A 24,257-nucleotide genomic window follows, 5' to 3' on the forward strand; every position below is an offset into this window, starting at 1 on the left:
GACACAGGAACACAGTAACCTAAACAACGAGAAGGGAGATGAGAATTTCTTTTTATGGAACAAATTGTTATGATCCGGAATGCACTGCCTGAAAGGATGGTAGAAGCAGTTTCAGTAGTAACTCTCAAAAAGGGAGTTGGGTAGATGGCTGAAAAGGAAACATTTGCAGGGGTATGGGAAAAGACAGCAGAGACTGGAATGAATTGGATAGCTCTTTCAAAGAGCTGGTCTAGACATGATGGGTCAAGAGGCCTCCTTTGTTGCTGTAAGATGCTGTACCATCCCTCGTCCCAAATGGGTATTCATCTCATTCTACAGTCATAATTCTCTTAAACTTTCACCTACCGACGCTCTGTCAATCATGTAGATGAGGTCGTCACCATCCTTGTCATGTGCCTGCAGAGTGAAGAGGACATCTCCCACTGGTGTCAGCTGTGAGTGCGGAGGATGGAACAAAAAAGCAAGAGTTTAAAAATGCTTCAGAAGCTTCGGTGGTTTGAAACTAAGAAATTGCAGAGTGCAATGGTTATTTGCTTTAAGGGCAGCTTTCAGACAGAAGCCTGAAGAAAAACAAAATAAAGAAGTTGAATTTACGTAGCACCTTTTGCAACCTCAGGACATGCCAAAAGACTTTCCAGTAAATGAAGAACTTTTGAAGTGCTATTGCAACGCAGCAGCCAATTTGTGCATAGCAAGGTCCCACAATCTGTAACGTGATAATGACCAAAACATCGGTTTTACTGATGCTGGTTGAGGAATAAATATTGGCCAGGGGAATTCCCCCTCTGTACATATAATAATGCCACAGGATCTTTTACCTGCATTGGAGAGAATAGATGATGCCTTGACTTATTGTCTCCTCTAAAAGTCGGCACCTCTGAAAGTGTAACACTTTCCCAGTATTACACTGGAGTGCCAGCCTGGATTATTGTGCTCAGGGCTTTGGATGGGCTTTTCTGGCCTTTCAGATGGATGCAAAATATTCTTATTTCAAAGAGAAGTGTTAGGGGTTTGTGGGATCCTACTGTCCACAAATTGGTTACTGCACTGATTACACTTCAAGTAAGTACTGGACTGGCTGTAAAGTCTATTGGAACATCTGGAGATTGTGAAAGGTGCTATATAAATGCAAGTTATTTTTCTTTACTGTACGAGACACCAGTTTCTTACCTCGCTGACGTTGAGTGGCTGAACACTTTTTTTCAGGAATATTGGTAGATTGTCATTCTCATCAAGTATCTGCACCATTAGCCTGTAGTGGATCTGCCGATGGACAAGAGCATGCTTTTATTGTAAACGCCACAGGTGGAGGAATGTGAGCAAAAGAGTGGAACTGAGTAACACACAACCAGCCAAACCTAAACCTGGCTTTCATCCATCTTCTAGCACTTTGCTTATTTCCCAAGGAACCTCAGTCATGAGTTGGGGGTCTGGAATGCTCTCCCTGAAAAGGTGGTGAAACTTTATTCCATAATATCCTTAAAAGGGAGTTGGACAGGTATTCAAAAAGGTAAAACTTACGGGGGTATGGAAAAGGAATGTGGGACTAAGCAGGGGTATTCTTTCAAAGAGCGAGCACAGACACAAAAGGCCGAATGGCCTCCTGTCTGTAACGTTTTTTCCTTGAATTGCGAGCTCCACCAAGGTTGATGAAAAAATTGGGAAAAAGTTGAGACAAAGCAGACATTACTAACTCGCTTGGAGTTTAAAAGCCTGAGGATTGTAGGAAGAAAGGTTGGCTAAGTGTGTTAAGGAGCTCTACGGTGTCAGGCTGGTATAATGAGTTTAAACCTTAACAAATAAGATGGGCTTTAAAGATTTTTGTCTGAGGCCGCCGATGTTAGGAAAGGCTAAATGAAAATGCAGTGATTCTTCACTGTACTGCCTGGACTGCTCTTCATCTTTCAGGCAGGGGTGACTGATGGTAGGTCTGGTGGGGGTGACTAATAGGGTTGTGTGATTGGGGGGGGGGGGGGGGTTTGATGGTTTAAATAAATTTGTGCAGCAATTGAGGTCTTAGCCAGGGCACCCCGAGGGAGACACCCTGAGTCTGGTGGCACACGCCACCAAGTCAATCCCCGCTACTCCCTGAACTCCGAGCATACACACCCTAGGAAGCCCAAAAAGTTCCAAAAGTTTGCATACCTCCTTGCTCCCCATCAATGGCCATGGCGCCTGGGCCCTGTTTGTAAATACTTGCACCAAATCACGCCCACACGATTCCCAGTTGTGAGGGGTGGAGCATCGCGGGGGTTGGGGGGGGGCGATGGAAATTCGGACTTCCAGCCCGTTAATCAGATTCAAGTACATGCAAATCACAGGGGGTGGGTAGTTCACTGAGGCCAGTGGCCGGGCAGCGGACCATTCAACGGGTCTGGCTCCAGGCGCCGATCCAGTTTCTCGGGCAACCTGCCATTCTCCACGTGATCGCGATTCCCGATACCGGCATCGGGCAATGGAGAATGTACCCCAAAGGATCTCATTTTCAAAAATGAACAGCTTGAAAAGCAGTAAATTATAACCATTGCAGCTTAGTTCAGGATGTTCCTGTGGGCTAGTTGTAGTTGGTGCGAAACATGTTTGGGTTTCAGATTAACGCAGGCCATGTCACATCATTTGAGTCTGATGTCGCCGCGGCGCCAGTCGGGGGCCGTTGAAAGCGGCCCCTGCAGCGATTCTATGCGCTTGACTGGCCGAGTGCCCACTGAGTCCTGCCGGCGTCGTTTGTGTATGGTCCTACCCGGCGGGACCTCGCCGTTTTGGCTGCGGGGGCCGTTCTGGTGGGGGGGCGGGGGGGAGCCAACTCCGGGGGGGTGGTGGGGGGGGGCCTCCACGATGGCTAGGCCCGCGATCGGGGGCAACCAATCGGTGGGTGTGCTAATTCCTGGAGAGGCTATATTCTTCTGCACCGGGTCCCTGTAGGGCTCTGCCATGTTGCCCGTGAGCCGGCGTGGAGACCGCCGTGGCACGCGTGGGCGGACCCGCACCGCTGTGGCAGGCTGGCTTTCGGCGTCAGAACAGCGCACTGCACTCCGGCGCAGTTCTAGCCCCCGAGGAAGGGGAGAGTGACAGGGCCTGGAGGCTTGTTGACGCCGGCGTCGCTCACGCCGGTTTTGATGCCGGTGTCAACACTTGGCCGGGATTTCACAGAATCCCGGCCCATATATTTCTTAAATAAATAAGCTAATATTATTTATTGTATTTCAATCTGCAGCTATCTATTAGTAAATATTTGGAAAGGAATTGAATAAAATAGTGGGACATCCATGTACCTGATCCGAAGATGCAACATCAGTACATATTATCATGGCAAAGAGAAGGGGCGTGGTCAGTAGCTGTTGAGGAAATACAACATGCACAATGTTAGGGTAAGAGCAGCATTCACATTTAATGGTCAATACGTTTTCATCTCCCCTTCTAAAGACAAGGGATTACAAATTGGTCATGGCCTGTTTTTGAGACTATAATCAACAAGCCCAATTGAGAGGCCTGAGGCAGAGGCTTGCTCAAAATTGGGCCTCGGGCCTCATTAACATTGCTCACCCGTACTTTTGTGAAACATTTATTCATTCACATGATGTGGGCAGTACTGACAAGGCCAGCACATATTGCCTTACTTTAACTGCCATTGAGATGGTGTGTGCTTCCTTTTTGAGCCATTGCATTTTGTGTGGTGACTGCGCTCCCTGGTGCTGTTAGGGAAGGAACCCTAGGATTTTGACCCAATGATGATGAAGTAACAGCAATATATTTTGAAGATGCTATGTGACTTGGAGGGATACTTGGAGGTGATAGTGTTCCCATGCATCTGCTGCCCTTGTCCTTTAGTTGATAAAGACTGACAATTTGGGAGGTTTTAATCAAAGAAGCTTTGGTGAGTCATGGCAGTTCATCTTGTAGCTGGTTCACACTACAAGTACGGGCACTGGTGGTGGAAGGAGTGAATGTTTAAGGTGGTGGATGGGGTACCCACCCGTGTAATTTGCGCATTGGCTACCCCTCTGTTGAGGTCACTGTGCTTGGTTCACACCCTGAAAAATGGACAGCACCATGTTCTAATTTCTGAAGCAAAGTCTCAAGCCAGGAGGAGAGCCAATATCCTTCAACACCCAGTTCAAGCAGTAATTATTCATCCTTGAGCCTACACAATGAGTGTTGAGCCTGGGAGACATTTTAACCCAGCCTCTCCACCCTTGCAATATTTTTCAAGAGGGCTCTCTGGAACCATTGAAAGTAGAAACTGTGATGATTTTTATGCCCCTTTCATAATCTAGCAATATTGAAACCAAAGGATACTTTCAATTGGACAGATTTGGATATCAAATGATGATAGGGTGATGTTAATGTGTGAAGTCTCTGAAAGCCTGTTGACATCCACTGGGCTTCAAAATGACAAATAGTGATTTGGGCAAAGCACCACCGGCCTTTTGGCAGATCCGACAAAGGTCCTGCACTCATTAACTGGTCCTTTTTCAAGTGCTGAGGACTATTTTGTATTTACACCATTTTCAGTTTTCACCATGGACATGCCTGGATCAAACTTGTTGATCCCTCTCAGAATTTGAAAAACTTCAAGATCTCAAGGTCCAGCTTTCCTAAGCCATGACTCCCAGGCTCTCCTACCCTACATCTGTACCTCTCGATCCAACTGTCGGGTAGGCCACTCATTCAACTTGACGACTTTCTCCTCCAATCGAAACCACTCCATATCCGTTCCCGTCAGATTCAAGTTGATTTCTCCGGTGGATGGGTTGCCATTTACAGTGAGCTTTGCAATGAATGTACCATTTGGACTGTTCTCTTTAATGTCAATGTAAAGGTCGTGTCCTCCAGAACACAGGTCACCTAGTGCAGATGAAGATGAAATAATGCTGAACTAAATAATTCATAGATCACATTATTGCATTCAGTCAGCAGATACTAGCACTAGATAAGGCCAATGATTGGTCGTGCAATTTTGGCAGTGATCCTGGGGAGACCAGTGGCCAATGATTGACCCCCAATTTGGTTAGTGACCCGACAGGAGATTACTGATCAATGATTGGCCTTGCAATTCTGCATAACCCAGCAACATTTATGAGGGAACTGCACATGGAGCAAACAAATGTTAGGCTCATCACTAACTGCAATCTGCAATTTCCCGAGATAATGGAGTTCAGTCTTTCCTGTGACAAACATCTGGTAAAGTAAGGATGCGAATAGGTCCTGTTAGTAGACCTTAACATTTTAATAAAAGTTTTCATGTGGGCCAGGAGGAACAAGAGTTTTGGTCAGAAGTCATTTCACTAAAGATGTATGCTAACAGCACAGAGAAGAGTTTAATACCCTCACCACACCTGAAAATGGACATGTTGACCTTCAAAGGAGTTCACCAGAATGGTGCCCAGGCTCCAAGTGTTAGATTCTGAAGAGAGATTCCATATATATATTCCCTGGAGTATAGAAGGCTGAAGGACAATTTGAGATTTCCAGGAGTTTGAAATAAATTAATAGGGCAGAGAGAGAGTGCTCTAGGGAGTCATAGTGATCTGTCTAAGGGGGGGTCCTCTGTTCATTTCTCCACACCTCGTGGTCTTGTGCTTTACTCTGTGGTTGCTTGTAGGAGCCTCGCATTTTCAATTTTGAATTGTCCAATATTATCATTCTTTTGATCTGCATCCCTCTAAACTTCCTTCAATCACCTCCCCATCAAGTTCCCATGTCGAATAATATGGCCAATCCAACCTTGCTGATTGATGATAACATTCACTTTCCTCCTCCATCATCCTGAGAACTTATTCATTGCTCTTGTGTTCTCTCCCACTGACCTGCTCCATCCTTCTCCTGAACCCAACTTCACAACTTTATACTCTTTGGATGTCTGCTTTTTCAAAGTCCATGTTTCAACCCCATGCAACAATACTCTCCAAATCACAGTCTTGATAGTTCTTTTCTTAACATCTCTACTCATTCCCATGCTGAGCATTTTGTTATGTTTGGAGAACGCATGGAACTGAACCTGATTTAACTGGATAGGGGGTGAGACAAGGTTGTGCACTCTCACCATTTCTCTTTCGTATCCATGTGAAAGCCAAAAATAGAAGCACTAGGTGAAGTACAGAAACGTTTCAAAGTAGGAGCCAATTGGTGAACTCGTGCAGTTTGCAGACAACCAGGCCCCAGTGTCTAGCACAGCAGAAGATCTTACAGATGCTAATGGTTGGAAAGAATGAAAGTAAGTTACAGAATGAAAATTAATGTAAAAAAGGCTAAAGTTATGAAGATTGGAAGAATAGCAATGGGAAAACAGGTGTTCAGATACATTTTTGAAGGTCTGAAGTCTTTTAATGAATGAGTATGGGTTAGTGAACTCAGATAAGCGAGTGGATGAGTAAGTGAGTTGGTGGGTGTGTGATTGAGTGGGTGATTGGTGAATGAGTGGGTGAGTGAGTGGGCTGCTTAGTCAGGTAGGTAGTTGGGTCATGAAGAGATGGTGGTCAGGTCGGTGAGGGTGGTGGTTGGGTGGGTGGGCAGTCTGGTCGGATGGACAATCCGGTCGTGGGTGGTGGTCAGGTGGGTGGCTGGGTTGGGTGAGGGGTGGGGGGGCATTTGTGGTGCCCAGTTCAGTTATGATGGATAATCTCTGAGCTAGAGCAGGTGGTAACTAGCGTAAGATTTCCTGGGTAAGTATGTGGATAAGTCTTTTCATTTCTGCCCAGATCTCCAACCCTGAGCTCAGTGTCAGAAACGTTCACAGAAGGTCTGGGGCAGCACAAATTAGCCCATTGGAAGTTTAGACTTGCCAGGAAATTACAGCAGATGTGTGTAACAGGATTTCTGCGGCACAGACTTAAGTCCAGATTTTGCTGCTCTAGACACTAGAAGATTTGGGCAATGACTTGGATGAAAGCACCAACTGTATTGTAGCAGATTTTCTGACAATACGAAGATAGATGGGAAAACAAAATGTGAAGAGGATACAAACGGTAAATGTGGTGACATATTAGGACAATTATTAGGAGCAGTTCGGGCCCCACTGGACGAGACACGAGAGAGATGGGGAGGAACTAGACATGGAGATAGGGGGAGGACTCTGGATTGAAGCCCTGCATAGGGTAAACTCCATGTCTTCATGCACAAACCTGAGCCTGCGCAGCTAAAAGTGGTGCACAGGGCGCACCTACACAGGACGTGGATGAGCGGGGTTTCTGGTGGTGGAGGGCAAGCGCGAACGATATCAGGGGCGTCCGGCCAAACACACCCACATGTTCTGGCCCTTGCATTCACCTCCCTGATTACCCGGAAGAGACTCCAGCTTGGATGGAGGTCAGCGGCGGCACCCAAGGCTTCAGACGCATTCAAGCGTGAAGGGAAAAATAGATAAACAATCCACCAAGCACCTGTCTCTGGAGTAATAAAACTGTCAATCACTAGCTAGTGTAATGTATTGCTGCGTGAAATTGAATGGTAGTTTTGCATTTCAAGCTCTTTCAAGTGTACTTGGCTTTTGAGGTAGCCTCTGACACTTGTAACAGCTGCTGCTTTAAACACTTTTGTCTGAGACTGCAGATGTTAGGGAAATGTAAGTGAAAATGCAGTGATCTTTTATTGTACGGCCTGACTGCTCTTCAGGCAGGTGTCTCTGATGGGACAGTTCTGATAGGGAGTCTGAAGAGGGAGAAATGATGGGGTGACTTCCCAAAGTCTCTGAGGGGTCGGTGGGGTGGTAGGGTCACCCTTGTGTGAATACTGTGGGGGGGAGGGGAGACAGGAGAAGTTGGGTGGGATTCTCTGATCCTGAGGCTAAGTGTTGATGCCGTCATAAACGCCGTCGCATTTCTCGACGGCGTCAACATGCCCTCAGGAGCAGCAATTCTGACCCCTACAGGGGGCCAGCACGGCACTGGAGCGACCCATGCCGCTCCAGCTGCCGATCCCCGGCATCAGATTGGCGGCACGGGTCTGCGCATGTGCAGTGGGACCGGCGCCAATGTGCACATGCCCCGACGCAACATTGTGTAGGGTTACAGGGGCCGGCACGGAACAAAATAGGCCCCCAGCCCGAGAGGCCGGCCCGCCGATCGTTGGCCCCGATCGCGGGCCAGGCCTTAGCGGAGGCCCCCCCCCCGGATCGGACCCCCCTCCCCCCACCAGGCCACCCCAGGATGCATCCATGCTGAGGTCCCGCCGGGTAAGAGCAGGTGTGAACGCCGCCGGTGAGACTCGGCTTTTTTTGCGTGGTCACTCGGCCCATCCCGGGTTGAGAATCGCTGGGGGGGGGCCAGGACCGGCGCCAATGGCGCCTATGCTCTGCTCTGCAGAGAATCGGCGGATTGGTGTCAGGGCGACGTGGTGCGATTTGCGCCGGTCCTGGCGATTGTCCGGCCCTGGGCTGAGAGAATCCCACCCGGTATTCCTGTGGTGGAGGGGAGGATGCCCCTCCTTGTCAGCTTGGGCAAGCAGGATTAGCATTTTTGTGATGGGGGGGTGGGGGTAGCATTTTTGTGATGTGGGGGGGGGGTGATCCACTGCTGTACCTCGGGATTGGGCCTTCCATTGAAAATGGTTCTCGACACCGGGATTCTGACTGAACCGGGCAGGCTCTCCAACATGCATATTTCTGCATGGTTAAGGAGACTCACACCTGGGCGCTGCTCCCAGTGCCAGTGGTTACCAATCCCGATCCTCCGCTGGTGGAAGCACTTAGGACAGGATTCTCTGGGCTCCCAGTCACATGTTGTCGGCAGTGGGAGGTGGCGTACCATTCGTTGGTGGTGGGATTCTCGACTCCCTTCGCATATAATGGGATTTCCCATTGAAGATATCCCATGCCATGCGGCAGGGGTGCGCTGCCGGCTGGACCAGAGAACTTTGTGACCAGCGAACGACCGGAGAATTCCGGTCCAGCTCTTTCCCTGGGCACAATCTCACACTATTGACAAAGTTTGTGTCCTATTCAACCCTGAGCTGCGTTTCTGACTATATATTCTCTCCATCATCGAATCCGCTTACGTCCACCTCTGTAATATCACATGTTAACGCCACTACATCAGCTCACCTGCCACTTTAAACCTCACATATCCTTTTGAAATCTCCAAACTCAACCATATCAATTCACTACTGGTTGGCCTCCATATTTTACCCACCGTAAACTCCATCTCATCCTAAATTCACTTCCCCGTACATTAACATGCACCAAGTCCTGTTACACCCGTCACCCCCTTACCCGCTGGCCCATATTGGCTCCCAGTCCAGGAATGCCGAAAATTTTAAATTCTCTCATTTCCAAGTCGCTCTGCTGCGTCAAATCTCCCTGGAACCTCCCCCAACCCAACAACTCACCAAGAATACTGCATCCCTACAATGCTGGCCTCTACAGGTGGATCATGGCTAATCCTCTGTCTCAACCCCAGCGCTCTCCCCCTACCTCTTGATACCTTCAGAGTCTAGAAATCTATTTATTTCCTTCTCAAATAGATTCAGTTACTAGGTTTCCACAGCCTTCTGTGGTAGAGATCCACCCTCTGAGAGAAGACGTTTCTCCTTATCTCTGTCCTAAATGGCCTACTATCCTGAGACTGTGACCCCTGGTTCTAGACACTCCCTCCCCTCCCAGCCAGAGGAAACAGCATCCAGTCTGTCCAGTCCTGTCAGAATATATACGATTCAATGAGATCCCCTCTGATTCTTCTAAATGCTAATCAATACAGGGATAGGCGACCCAGTCTCTCCTCATACAAAATCATGCTATTCCAGGAATCAGTCTGGTGAACCTTCGCTGCACTTCCTCTATGGCAAGCATATCCTTTCTTAGGTAAGGAGACCAAAACTGCACACTGTACTCCCAAGTATAGTCTCACCAAGGCCCTGTACAACTGCAGTACACCCTTGCTCCAGTACTCAAGTCCTCTCGCAATGAAGGCCAGCATACTACTTGCCTCCTTAGCTGCTTGCTGGACCTACATGCTTGCTTTCAATACTTAGGGTACAAGGACACCCAGGTCCCTTTGTACGTCAACATTTTCCAATCTCTCACCATTTAAATAATGCTCTGCCATTCCGTTTCTCCTTCAAAAGTGGATAACTTCAAGCTTATCCACATTATACTGCACCTTCCATGCATTTGCCCACTCACTGAACTTGTCTAAAACACCTTGAAGCCTCTCAATATCCTCCACACCACTCACATTCCCACCAAGTTTGTGTCATCAGCAAATTGAAAATGTTGGGCGGGGTTCCCTCAGCCCGGGGCCAGGCCGGAGAAACCCCGCGACCGGCGCGGATCGCGTGACGCCGGCACGCAATTCTCCGCAGAGTGGAGAATTGGCGCCGGTGTGGTTGGCGCGGCGCAGACCGGGGCCACTCTACGCGGCCGGCCTGCCGATTCTCGGCCCGGGATGGGCCGAGCGGCCGTCGTAAAAACGTCGAGTCCCGCCGGCGCCGCCCACACCTGCTCTCAGCTGGCGGGAACTCGGCGTGGAAGGGTCAGGGGGTGGCCTGTGGGGCGGGAGGGGGGGTGGTGGGGCGCCGCCAATGTGGCCTGGCCCGCGATCGCAGCCCACCGATCGGCGGGCCGGCCTCTCTGGCTGGCGACCTCCTTTCTTCTGTGCCGGCCCCTATAGTCCTGCGTCATGTTGCGTCAGGGCCGGCGCGTTGAAGGAATTGACTGCGCATACGCGCGTTGGCGCCAGTGCCACTGCGCATGCGCGGATCCCGCAGCGCCCAGTTCACGCTGGGATCAGCAGCTGGAGCGGCATGGTCCACTCCAGTGTCGTGCTGGCCCCCTGTGGGGGCCAGAATTGCTGATCCTGAGGCCGTGTTGACGCCATCGAGAAACGCGACGGCGTTTCCGACGGCATCAACTCTTAGCCTCATGATCACAGAATGCCGCCCATTACATTTTGTTTCTTCATCCAAATCATTGATATACATATTGGGCTGGATTCTCTGTTGCAAGTCTGCCCCACTACTGCTGCTAGTGTGGGCAGAGAATTTGGCCGTTCTGTTCGCTGGTAGCAGGATCCTCTACTCCCAATGCTTGTCAATAGGATTTCTCATTGAAGCCACCCCAGGCCGCCAGGAAACCCGTGTTGCTCTGCTGGTGGGATCAGAGAATCCCACTGCCAGTGAACAGCCAGAGAATTCCCGCCAGTGTGAATAGCTAGGCCCAATAACTGATCCCTGTCGGACCCCACTGGTCACTGCCTGCTTGTTCAAAAACTTCTGGGGTAATTCCCTGTTTTCTCCATCCCTTTTTTAAAAAAATAGTGTGGTTACATTTGCCACTCTTTTCATTTCCCAGGACTTTTCCAGGATCTACTGAATTTTGGAAGATGAAAACTAATGCATCCACTATTTCCATGGCCACCTCCATTAGTACCCTGGAATGTAAATTATCAGGCCTTGGGGATTTATTAGCTTTCAGTCCCATTAATTTCGAACAGCACTATTTTTTAGTAATACTAATTTCCTTCAATTCCTCCTTCTCACTAGACCCCCACCTTGGTTCCCTAGTACTTTTGGCAAGTTATTTATGTCTTCCTCCATGAAGACAGAACTAAAGTACGTGTTTAATTGCTCTGCCATTTCCTTGTTCTCTACTATAAATTCTCTTGATTTGGATTGTACATTTGTCTTCACTAATCATTTTCTTTTTCTATACTTATAAAAGCTTTTACAGTCAGCTTTTATGTTACTTGCAAGTTTACTCTCATTCTCTAATATTCCCCTGTTAATCAATCGCTTGGCCCCCCTCTGCTGAATTCTGAACTGCTCCCAATCCTCAGGCTTGCTACTTTATTGAACAACTTCATATGACTCCTTTTTGGATATAATCCTGCCTTTTATTTCTTTTGTTATCCATGGTTGAGCTGCTTTTCTTGTTGTGTTTTTGTGTTAGAATATAATGTTTAATTGCTGAAATACATACATACGTTCCTTAAGTACTAGCCATTTCCTATCCACCATCATGCCTTTTAATGAAGTTCCCTAATCTATCTTAGCCAACCCATGCCTCATACCTTCATAGTTTGCTTTGTTTAGATTTAGGACTCTAGTTTTAGATCAGATTTCTTCACTTTCCATCCTAATGAAGGATTCTGGCATGTTATGATCACTGTTCCTTAATGGACCCCACACAACAAGATTATTACTTAACCCCTTCTCATTGCATAATACCAAATCTACGATAGCACTTTACCAAGTTGGTTCTTCGACATACAGATGTAAAAGAAATCTTGCACACACTCCAGGGATTCAACCCCCACGGTGCTACTTCTAATTTGCTTTATCAAATCTATATGTAGATTAAAGTCACCCCTGATGACTATAGCACTCTTTCATGCATTTCTAATTTTCTGTTTAATATAGCACCTTTCACAACCTCAGCACTTTCCAAAGTGCTTTACAGCCAGTGTGGTATTTATTGAAGTGTAATAACTCCTGTAACATTGGTAATTGCAGTAGCCAGTGTGCACAGTAAGATCTCACAAATCGTTCAGTTCATCTTTGAAATAGTGTCATGGATCTTTTACACTCAGCTGGAGCAGTGATTAAGCCACATGCTGTTGGCACTAATTCAATTCACACTGGCCATCTAACAGCACCTCTGCCACAAGTAGTCCAAATTACTGTGGTGACGTGAAAAATTACAGTACAATAGTGAACAACGTCAACAGGCTCCCAATTATATGCAATAGTCTTTGGGATGCCCTGACATTAAGTAGGATGCTATATAAATGCAAACGCTTTCTTTCTGACTGAACAAAGCAAACCGTTGTAGAAAACGGGAGAGTGACTGTTACCTTCCAGGAGGACTGGTGTGAACCTGGTGATCAGCATGCTTACAATCAGCATGTGAGTCTTCATCATGGTATTAGGGTCCATAAAGTGGGGGCCGGGGATGCCTTCTCAGTTGTTTCTCAGAATTATTGCCAAAATTGGAGCCAGACACCTCAATCTGTTGAGAAAGAATTGCAAGAGAATGTTTCTTTTAATCTGAGATTTTGCTGTTTGCGTGAGACCTCCTAGCCAAACAACAGCCTCCAATCCCCTGTTTCTGCACCAGCTTCATTTTCACTTTACTGAGTTACATGTTTTGTGAGGTTGCACAGTTTTGCCTTTACACAGTTTGTACACAGATCCCCCACCTTCCCTCCAGCACCCTAAACAATAACAGCTGTATTCTGGTACATTGAACATTGGCAACATACTGCAAGTCCCACACCAAACCTCCTTGCCCATTGACATGGGCTTCTGGCTCCAGATTGGCCATGTAACTGAGCGGGTAGCCAAAGGTGGGCAGTCAAGGTGGATGGGCAGTCAAGGCGGCTGGGGAGTCAGCGTGGGTGGTCAAGTGTTGGGCAAATGTTTTTGATAGCTTGCGGATCAGAATGAGGAGTCATAGATTTTCAGGGCGAGCATGCATGAAGTAGAATTCAAACAGGACAGGTTGGGCTGAATGGTCTATTTTCATGTTATTTCTATGTTCATTATTCTACATGGTTCATTGCAGAATCTATAATGCAGTATACACATCACACATCCAATTTTATACTCACCTGGCCTTAGCACTACCGATGTGTCTCTCCATATACAACATCAGTGTTCCTTTAAAGCATAACTTTTTGGTCGACCTGTAAGAAGGATGCTTTACTGCTTAGTAGGGAGGCAACTCCCATCTCTATACTAGAATCACAAGGAAAAATACAAGCAATGGAACATTAGCTCTAGCTCCCGGTACTGTTAGGACCTCTTTGGCAACTGATCCTAAAGCCACGGCCACCCCCACATAGCAGGACATGGTACGTAGGATCACAGACACAAAGTATGCAAACAGGTCCTGGGACTCCCTGTGATCATGGATACAATCCCAGGGAAGCCCGATGAATACTGATATAATCCCAGGAGAATCCTGTGATTACTGATACAATCCCAGGAGGACCCTGTGAATACTGATGCAATCCCAGGAGGACCCTTTGAATACTGATACAATCCAAGGAGCACCCTGTGAATACTGATACAATCCCATGTGCACCCTGTGAATACTGATACAATCCCATGAGCACCCTGTGAATAGTGATACAATCCCATGAGCATCCTGTGAATACTGATACAAACCCAGGAACATCCTTTTGGTGTCCCTGTGAATACTGATACATTCCCCGCTGATGCACTATCAATTACGACGAGACAAGAGTACAGAGTAATTGAGGCTTTATTACACCGAGATGTATGGCCTCCTACAGCTGCTGCCGAAATGGCTGCAGTTCGGAGAGCACACACATTTATACACCTCCTATTGGGCGGAACCAGCAGGCAGGGATTTACCCCCGTACCTGTAGTACAGGGGCCTTACCGTAATACCCTCGTATGCAGTGCAGTATACACAATATAATACAACAGTGGTGACTACCACACCCGCAAAGTCCTGTAAATATTGATACAATCCCAGGAATCCCCTTGAATACTGATACAATCCAGGGAATCACTGTGAAAACCGATTCAATTCCGGGAACACCCTCTGAATACTGATACAATCCCAGGAAGCCAAGTGAAAACTGATACAATCCCAGGAATCCCTCTGAATACTGATACAGTCCAAGGAGTCCCTTTGGATACTGATACAATCCCATGAGTACCACTGATACAATCCCAGGTGTCTCTGTGAATACTGACAGACAGGAGACCATCTGAATACTGATACAATCCCAGGAGTCTCTGTGAATACTGACACACAGGGGACCCTGTGAATACTGATACAATCCCAGGGGTCCCTGTGAATACTGACACACAGGAGAACCTCTGAATACTGATACAATCCCAGGTGTCCCTGTGAATACTGACACACAGGAGACCCTCTGAATACTGATGCAATTCCAGGAGACCCTGTGAATATTGACACACAGGAGACCCTCTGAATACTGATACAATCCCAGGAGTCTCTGTGAATACTGACAGACAGGAGACCATCTGAATACTGATACAATCCCAGGAGTCTCTGAATACTGACACACAGGAGACCCTGTGAATACTGATACAGTCCCAGGGGTCCCTGTGAATACTGACACACAGGAGAACCTCTGAATACTGATACAATCCCAGGTGTCCCTGTGAATACTGACACACAGGAGAACCTCTGAATACTGATACAATCCCGGGTGTCCCTGTGAATACTGACACACAGGAGACCCTCTGAATACTGATGCAATTCCAGGAGACCCTGTGAATATTGACACACAGGAGACCCTCTGAATACTGCTACAATCCCAGGGGTCCCTGTGAATACTGACACACAGGAGAACCTCTGAATACTGATACAATCCCGGTTGTCCCTGTGAATACTGACACACAGGAGACCCTCTGAATACTGATGCAATTCCAGGAGACCCTGTGAATATTGACTCACAGGAGACCCTCTGAATACTGATACAATCCCAGAGGTCCCTGTGAATACTGACACACAGGAGACCCTCTGAATACTGATGCAATTCCAGGAGACCCTGTGAATATTGACACACAGGAGACCATCTGAATACTGATACAATCCCAGGTGTCCCTGTGAATACTGACACACAGGAGACCCTCTGAATACTGATACAATCCCGGGGGTCCCTGTGAATACTGACACACAGGAGACCCTCTAAATACTGATACAATCCCGGGAGTCCCTGTGAATACGGACACCCAGGAGACCCTCTGAATACTGATACAATTCCAGGAGACCCTGTGAATATTGACACACAGGAGAACCTCTGAATACTGATACAATCCCAGGTGTCTGTGAATACTGACAGACAGGAGACCGTCTGAATACTGATACAATCCCAGGAGTCTCTGTGAATACTGACACACAGGAGAACCTCTGAATACTGATACAATCCCAGGTGTCCCTGTGAATACTGACACACAGGAGACCCTCTGAATACTGATACAATCCCAGGAGTCCCTGTGAATACTGACACACAGGAGAACCTCTGAATACTGATACAATCCCAGGTGTCCCTGTGAATACTGACACACAGGAGACCCTCTGAATACTGATACAATCCCGGGAGTCCCTGTGAATACTGACACACAGGAGACCCTCTGAATACTGATACAATCCCAGCTGTCCCTGTGAATACTGACACACAGGAGAACCTCTGAATACTGATACAATCACAGGTGTCCCTGTGAATACTGACACACAGGAGACCCTCTGAATACTGATGCAATTCCAGGAGACCCTGTGAATATTGACACACAGGAGACCATCTGAATACTGATACAATCCCAGGTGTCCCTGTGAATACTGACACACAGGAGACCCCCTGAATACTGATACAATCCCGGGGGTCCCTGTGAATACTGACACACAGGAGACCCTCTAAATACTGATACAATCCCGGGAGTCCCTGTGAATACGGACACCCAGGAGACCCTCTGAATACTGATACAATTCCAGGAGACCCTGTGAATATTGACACACAGGAGAACCTCTGAATACTGATACAATCCCAGGTGTCTCTGTGAATACTGACAGACAGGAGACCGTCTGAATACTGATACAATCCCAGGAGTCTCTGTGAATACTGACACACAGGAGAACCTCTGAATACTGATACAATCCCAGGTGTCCCTGTGAATACTGACACACAGGAGACCCTCTGAACACTGATACAATCCCAGGAGTCCCTGTGAATACTGACACACAGGAGAACCTCTGAATACTGATACAATCCCAGGTGTCCCTGTGAATACTGACACACAGGAGACCCTCTGAATACTGATACAATCCCGGGAGTCCCTGTGAATACTGACACACAGGAGACCCTCTGAATACTGATACAATCCCAGCTGTCCCTGTGAATACTGACACACAGGAGAACCTCTGAATACTGATACAATCACAGGTGTCCCTGTGAATACTGACACACAGGAGACCCTCTGAATACTGATACAATCCCAGGAGTCCCTGTGAATACTGACACACAGGAGAACCTCTGAATACTGATACCAATCCCAGGTGTCCCTGTGAATACTGACACACAGGAGAACCTCTGAATACTGATACAATCCCGGGTGTCCCTGTGAATACTGACACACAGGAGACCCTCTGAATACTGATACCAATCCCAGCTGTCCCTCTGAATACTGACACACAGGAGAACCTTTGAATACTGATACAATTCCAGGAGACCCTGTGAATATTGACACACAGGAGAACCTCTGAATACTGATGCAATCCCAGGGGTCCCTGTGAATACTGACACACAGGAGACCCTCTGAATACTGATACCAATCCCAGGTGTCCCTGTGAATACTGACACACAGGAGACCCTCTGAATACTGATACAATCCTGGGAGTCCCTGTGAATACTGACACACAGGAGACCCTCTGAATACTGCTACAATTCCAGGTGTCCCTGTGAATACTGACAGACAGGAGACCGTCTGAATACTGATACAATCCCGGGAGTCCCTGTGAATACTGACACACAGGAGACCCTCTGAATACTGATACAATCCCGGGAGTCCCTGTGAATACTGACACACAGGAGAACCTCTGAATACTGATACAATCCTGGGAGTCCCTGTGAATACTGACACACGGGAGACCCTCTGGATACTGATACAATCCCGGGAGTCCCTGTGAATACTGACACACAGGAGACCCTCTGAATACTGATACAATCCCGGGAGTCCCTGTGAATACTGACACACAGGAGACCCTCTGAATACTGATACAATTCCAGGAGACCCTGTGAATATTGACACACAGGAGAACCTCTGAATACTGATACAATCCCAGGTGTCCCTGTGAATACTGACACACAGGAGAACCTCTGAATACTGATACAATCCCGGGTGTCCCTGTGAATACTGACACACAGGAGACCCTGTGAATACTGACACAATCCCAGGAGACCCATGAATACTGACACAATCCCAGGTGTCCCTGTGAATACTGATACAATCCAGGAGTCCCTGTGAATACTGATAGAATTCCAGAAGTGCCTGTGAATACTGACACACAGGAGACCCTATGAATATTGACACAATCCCAGGAGACCGTCTGAATACTGATACAATCCCAGGGGTCCCTCTGAATATTGACACACAGGAGAACCTCTGAATACTGATACAATCCCAGGAGTCCCTGTGAATACTGACACAATCCCAGGAGACCCTGTGAATATTGACACAATCCCAGGGAAGCCCCGCGAATACTGACTGATACAATCCCAGGAGACCCTGTGAAGACTGATACAATCCCAGGAAAGCCACGCAATGCTGTTACAATCCCAGGAATCCCTGGGAAAACTGATAGACTCCCAGGAGTCCCTGTGATTACTGATACAATTCCAGGTGTCCCTGTGAATACTGATACAACCCCAGGAGACCATGTGAATACTGTTACAATCCCAGGAATCCCTGTGAAAACTGATACAATCCCAGGAATCCCTGTGAATACTGATACAATTCTGGACCCCTTGTAAACACTGACATCCTTCTGGGAACCCCTGTAAAACTCTTTGCCGCAGAAGGCTGTGGAGGCAAAATCACTGAGTGTCTTTCAGACAGAGATAGATAGGTTCTTGATTAATAATGGGATCAGGGGTTATGGGGAGAAGGCTGGAGAATAGGGATGAGAAAATATCAGCCATGATTGAATGGCGGAGCAGACTTGATGGGCCGAGTGGCCTAATTCTGCTCCTATGTCTTACGGTCTTATGGACACACTCCTGAGACCACTTGTAAATACTGACACATTCCTGGGCCCCCCTGTAAAATCTGACATGCTCCTGGGATCTCTAAACACTGATACCATCATGGATCTCCCTGTAAACATTGACAACTTCCTGGGACCCCCTGTGAAACTGACTCGCTCCTGAGATCCCTTTAAATACTGGCACAATCTTGGGATGCCCTGTAACGACTGACACCCTTCTGGTATCCCTGTGAAACTGAGACATTAATACAGACCCCTGTGGATACTGTACACACCCCTTCAGACCGCCTGTAAACACTGACAAACTCCTGAGGCCCCTGCGCACACCCACACACTCTTGAGACCCCTGGAAACACTGAAGCTCTCCTGGGACCCCCTGTAAACACTGACACACTCCTTCAGACCCCCTGTAAATACTCACACATTCTTCAGAGCCCCGTAAACAATGTCACACTCTCACACTAACAGGTTTTCCACATTTATAAATATTTCTTTGGGCAAGTATGACCAAGAAATAATTGGGATGGAATTTCCATCCTGAACTGTTGAGAATTTAGAAATTTTTCATGTAAATATATATATATATTATATCTGTCTACACATACAATTTGACACACATTCCCAGCTAAATTAATTTCTACATCTTTCATATTAAACCTCACACAAAAAAAATAAACAGATTAAAACAGTTATGTTTTTAACATAAAATTCATGCTACATATTCAATATTCTCTTACCCCTCACATTCTCATTTGAGGGAATCCTGTCGAGCTTGTTTTTAATCAGTTTCAGTCGAAGTTAATGGATAGTCCCATATTTGAATAATTAACAAACGTTTTTGTGTTTAAGAAGTGTGTATGTTTTTCTCGCGCTGATTCCTTCTGTTGAGTATTTAATGATTAAGGTTATTTCCCTGACCAATTGTAACAAGACCATCACGTGTCTGGAGCTCAGAAGAGAAATCCCTACCCAAAGAAAGGGCTTAGAGGGAATTTAATGAGGGATAAGATTGCAGGGAGAGAGTCTGTGCCAGTGAAGAGAGATTTAAACAGCCTCAGCTTCAACAACCTGCAGGCTTTGGAAACAAAGGTTCTCAAAGAAGGGCCAGTGGAAACGGTGATTTTACAAGAGGGTCTCGTGGGGGGGGGGGTGGGGGCAGGGAGGGGGATTGGATGGAGTAGGGGGGCAGCCATATGTCTGCCTGGGATTGGACAAAACTCAGAGTGTCGATTACCTTAAATTCAGCATTTATGCTCTGGTTTTCCATGCATTCCACGTTGTTTCTGAATGTTTAAAACCAAGTCCTGTATTGATAGATCTGCTTTCCTACAGTCAGCTCACAGCTCCTCAAGCTTAGAACAGAGGGTTTCAAGAATGGGTCATTATTTGTATGGGGCCACTGGGGGTTGTGTATTATCTCTGAGAGTAAAGTGTAGGTTGCTGGAAGTGATGCATAGGGTCACTAGGAGTTAGGAATAGGATCACAGGGAGTGATGTAAAAGATCACTAGGAGTGATGTACAGGATCACTGCAAGTGATATACAGGATCACAGAGTAATGTATAGAATCACGATGAGTGATTTTCACTAATGACTTGGATGAGGGAGTTGAAGGGTGGGTCAGTAAATTTGCAGACGATACGAAGATTGGTGGTGTTGTGGATAGTAAGGAGGGCTGTTGTCGGCTGCAAAGACACATAGATAGGATGCAGAGTTGGGCTGAGAAGTGGCAGATGGAGTTTAACCCTGAAAAGTGTGAGGTTGTCCATTTTGGAAGGACAAATATGAATGCGGAATACAGGGTTAACGGTAGAGTTCTTGGCAATGTGGAGGAGCAGAGAGATCTTGGGGTCTATGTTCATACATCTTTGAAAGTTGCCACTCAAGTGGATAGAGTTGTGAAGAAGGCCTATGGTGTGCTCGCGTTCATTAACAGAGGGATTGAATTTAAGAGCCGTGAGGTGATGATGCAGCTGTACAAAACTTTGGTAAGGCCACATTTGGATACTGTGTACAGTTCTGGTCGCCTCATTTTAGGAAGGATGTGGAAGCTTTGGAAAAGGTGCAAAGAAGATTTACCAGGATGTTGCCTGGAATGGAGAGTAGGTCTTACGAGGAAAGGTTGAGGGTGGTAGGCCTTTTCTCATTAGAACGGAGAAGGATGAGGGGCGACTTGATAGAGGTTTATAAGATGATCAGGGGAATAGATAGAGTAGACAGTCAGAGACTTTTTCCCCGGGTGGAACAAACCATTACAAGGGGACATAAATTTAAGGTGAAAGGTGAAAGATATAGGAGGGATATCAGAGGTAGGTTCTTTACCCAGAGAGTAGTGGGGGCATGGAATGCACTGCCTGTGGAAGTAGTTGAGTCGGAAACATTAGGGACCTTCAAGCAGCTATTGGATAGGTACATGGATTACGGTAAAATGATATAGTGTAGATTTATTTGTTCTTAAGGGCAGCACGGTAGCATTGTGGATAGCACAATTGCTTCACAGCTCCAGGGTCCCAGGTTCGATTCCGGCTTGGGTCACTGTCTGTGCGGAGTCTGCACGTCCTCCCCATGTCTGCGTGGGTTTCCTCCGGGTGCTCCGGTTTCCTCCCACAGTCCAAAGATGTGCGGGTTAGGTGAATTGGCCAATGATAAATTGCCCTTAATGTCCAAATTGCCCTTGGTGTTGGGTGGAGGTGTTGAGTTTGGGTAGGGTGCTCTTTCCAAGAGCCGGTGCAGACTCAAAGGGCCGAATTACCTCCTTCTGCTCTGTAAATTCAATGATAATCTATGATTAATCTAGGACAAAGGTTCGGCACAACATCGTGGGCCGAAGGGCCTGTTCTGTGCTGTATTTTCTATGTTTTCTATGAGTGATGATTAGAATCACTGAGTGATGTACAGGATCACTGAGAGTGATGTACAGATCACTGAGCGTGACGTATAGGATCACTGAGCATGATGTATAGGATCACTGAGAGGATATAGAATCACTGAGTGATGTCCCAGATCACTGTGAGTGATGTATAGGATCAGTGAGTGGGTGGTTAGCACTACTGCCTCACAGCTCCAGGGACCCGGGTTCAATTCCGGCTTGGTGACTGTGTGGAGTTTGCACATTCTCCCCATGTCTGCGTGGGTTTCCTCCGGGTACTCCAGTTTTCTCCCACAGTCCAAAGGTGTGCAGCTTCGGTGGATTGGCCATGTTAAATTGCTCCTTAGTGCCCAAAAAGTTAGGTAGAGTTACGGGGATACGGTGGAGGTGTGTGCTTAAATAGGGCGCTCTTTCCAAGGATCGAATGGCCTTCCTCTGCACTGTAGGGATTCTATGATTATCTACGTATAGGATCACTGAGAGTGATGCATAGGATCACTGCGAGTGATGTATAGGATCACTGCGAGTGATGTATAGGATCACCGCGAGTGAGTCACTGGGCTTGATTTTAGTGCAGGCTTCAAATGAAAAGCAGGTTCAGAGGCTGCACTTGCTAGTTATGGGACTAGCACATCAATTTTACCCCAGATACCCTCGTATTCTGACCACTTGCAGGCCCCACATTCAGTTAAGGAGAGTGGATGTGTTCCTGATACCCAATCAGAGGGCCAGCAGTCTGAAAAGACACCATCAGTAAAGGTGGGAACTGCTGAGGCGGTTCAACGACCTCAGGTGGTATCCTCAGGCTGATGGGTAAATGTTAAACTCCAGGTGGCTGAAGGCCGTTCAGCCACACTGATCAGAGGGCAATTCCCTGGGGGGGGCGGGGTTTGGACACTTAATTATGCAAATCGACTGCACACCTCCATTCCACAGGCAGCCAATCCATTCGCAGGACTGCCGCTTGGGGCTAGCGCTCCTCACTATTTTACTGGGCCCCCCCTTCGCTTCATTTCAGGCACCCAAGGACCAGTTAAATTCGGCCTATTATTTCCATTGGGTATTTGTGTTGTTGGGGGAGAGATTGAGACACACACTGCTTCAGTCATGTTACTTATTTTAACCTCAGCTGATGCGGCCCTAAGAGGATTTGATGAAGTGGAGAATGTTAATCTTTGGCATCATTTTAATAAGTTTCAAAATTTGCAACGTCATTTCCTGTGTTCACACTGACCTTAAGTATAAACTGGAATCTCAGCTTTGGTTGGAGATAGAGGAAAACCTACCCCAAGCTGAGGGTGAACTGAAGCTATCGATAGCCGGGTAATCGGCGGGCAATCGCCATCCGGGTCAACATGAACCATGGGCACTTGGGTGAGTTGCTGCAGCGGTGCACTCACCCATGAAACTGTATGACATCTTTCAGCAGGGAGAGGAAGAGAAACAATGTACATTGACCCAAGAAAATTAACTTGAATGTTCATCCCTGAAGGAAGATTCTGGATTTTCTGTTGCCCCCCACCCCACCTTTCCTACATCCTTCCACTCCCTTTCATGACCACAGGAGCCATCATGTTCCACATTGTGTTCTGTCATCGCTGTTTGTGTTGTATGCTCAGTGATGCTCATTTCTACCTGTTGAATTAAGTCAAGGATTAACGACTTTATCTGGGATCTTCATCCATATTTGTCATCTAAACTATCCAATCCTCTCAACATTTTAAGAACCTGTATCATATCGACTTCTCTTCAATTAAAGGACATTTTTGCTTCTCTTCTCCACTACCAAATGCCTCTTTAAGCTCCTCTGCCCTGCCCTCCTCCCCCCTCACCTCCAACAAGTGCAAGGAGCTATGGTACACTTTAACACTGAGATCGAGACCATACATTCAGGTGCCCCTGCCTCACCCCTCCTTCCCCCTAGCCCACCAGGGTGAGATTTTTCTGCTCCAGCTCTGAACTCATATCTTTCCCTAGTTTCTATCCTGTCTCATCCCGGTCCCTGTCGTTGTTCACCTTGCCTGCGGAATTCACCTTCTATTCCTTTGATCCTATTGCCACCAAATTGCTGACCATTTAACTTCCCTTCCTGGCCCTCATGTTAGCGATTATTATTGCCTCCTCCTTAATCTTTAAATGTACTGTCACCTCCAAAATGCAAATGTATCTTTCCTTCAACTCTATCTTTTAATCTCAACCAAGCATATTTCTGCCCTGCCTGTGGTGAATGTATTCACCTAATGCATGAGCTGTCGGTATAATGCTGTGACCTATGACCTGGAAGTGATGTTACGGTCTACTTCCAGGTACTGTACTGGAACCCCGGTGGGCTCCACCTCTGGCTCCGCCCTCACCAGGGCCATATATAGACCGGCTACCTGTGGGTGGCACTCATTTGTACAGCAGACTCTGGCAGACGAGTTTATGGATAATAAAGCCTAATGTTCACTCGTTCTCAAGGTCTCACAGTGAATTGACGGTATAACAATTTATTATCCATCGACAGCACCATGGAAGCCGCTCTAAAGCCAGATAAGCTCGAACTCGACGCGCGCGTGCATCAGAGGCCAAGGAGATCTTCGAACATTGGCTTCGCTGCTTCGAGCCCTACCTCCACTCTTCCACAACGCCTCCCACTGAAACCCTCAAGCTGCGACTCCTCCACGCTCGGGTGAGCCATCGAATCTCCGCGATGATA

At 47.2% G+C, this 24,257-nt stretch overlaps 1 protein-coding gene across 2 annotated transcripts in view; it reads right to left on the bottom strand.

Annotated features, from left to right (window-relative positions):
* The window catches only part of LOC140387905 (uncharacterized), a 58,604-nt gene extending 39,048 nt beyond the window's left edge, over positions 1 to 19,556 (bottom strand). For both annotated transcript variants that reach the window (XM_072471201.1, XM_072471200.1), the window contains exons 1-7: positions 19,429 to 19,556; positions 13,539 to 13,613; positions 12,783 to 12,937; positions 4,637 to 4,845; positions 3,273 to 3,335; positions 1,171 to 1,263; positions 346 to 432 (exon numbers count right to left, since the gene is read on the bottom strand). In XM_072471201.1, the coding sequence (XP_072327302.1) occupies positions 346 to 432; positions 1,171 to 1,263; positions 3,273 to 3,335; positions 4,637 to 4,845; positions 12,783 to 12,864 (534 nt within the window). In that variant the 5' untranslated portion in view covers positions 12,865 to 12,937; positions 13,539 to 13,613; positions 19,429 to 19,556. The remainder of the gene's footprint in view (positions 1 to 345; positions 433 to 1,170; positions 1,264 to 3,272; positions 3,336 to 4,636; positions 4,846 to 12,782; positions 12,938 to 13,538; positions 13,614 to 19,428) is intronic.
* Between the last annotated feature and the right edge of the window lie 4,701 nt (positions 19,557 to 24,257).

Source organism: Scyliorhinus torazame, chromosome 13 (genome assembly GCF_047496885.1).
Source record: "Scyliorhinus torazame isolate Kashiwa2021f chromosome 13, sScyTor2.1, whole genome shotgun sequence".
Taxonomy (NCBI): Eukaryota; Metazoa; Chordata; class Chondrichthyes; order Carcharhiniformes; family Scyliorhinidae; genus Scyliorhinus; species Scyliorhinus torazame.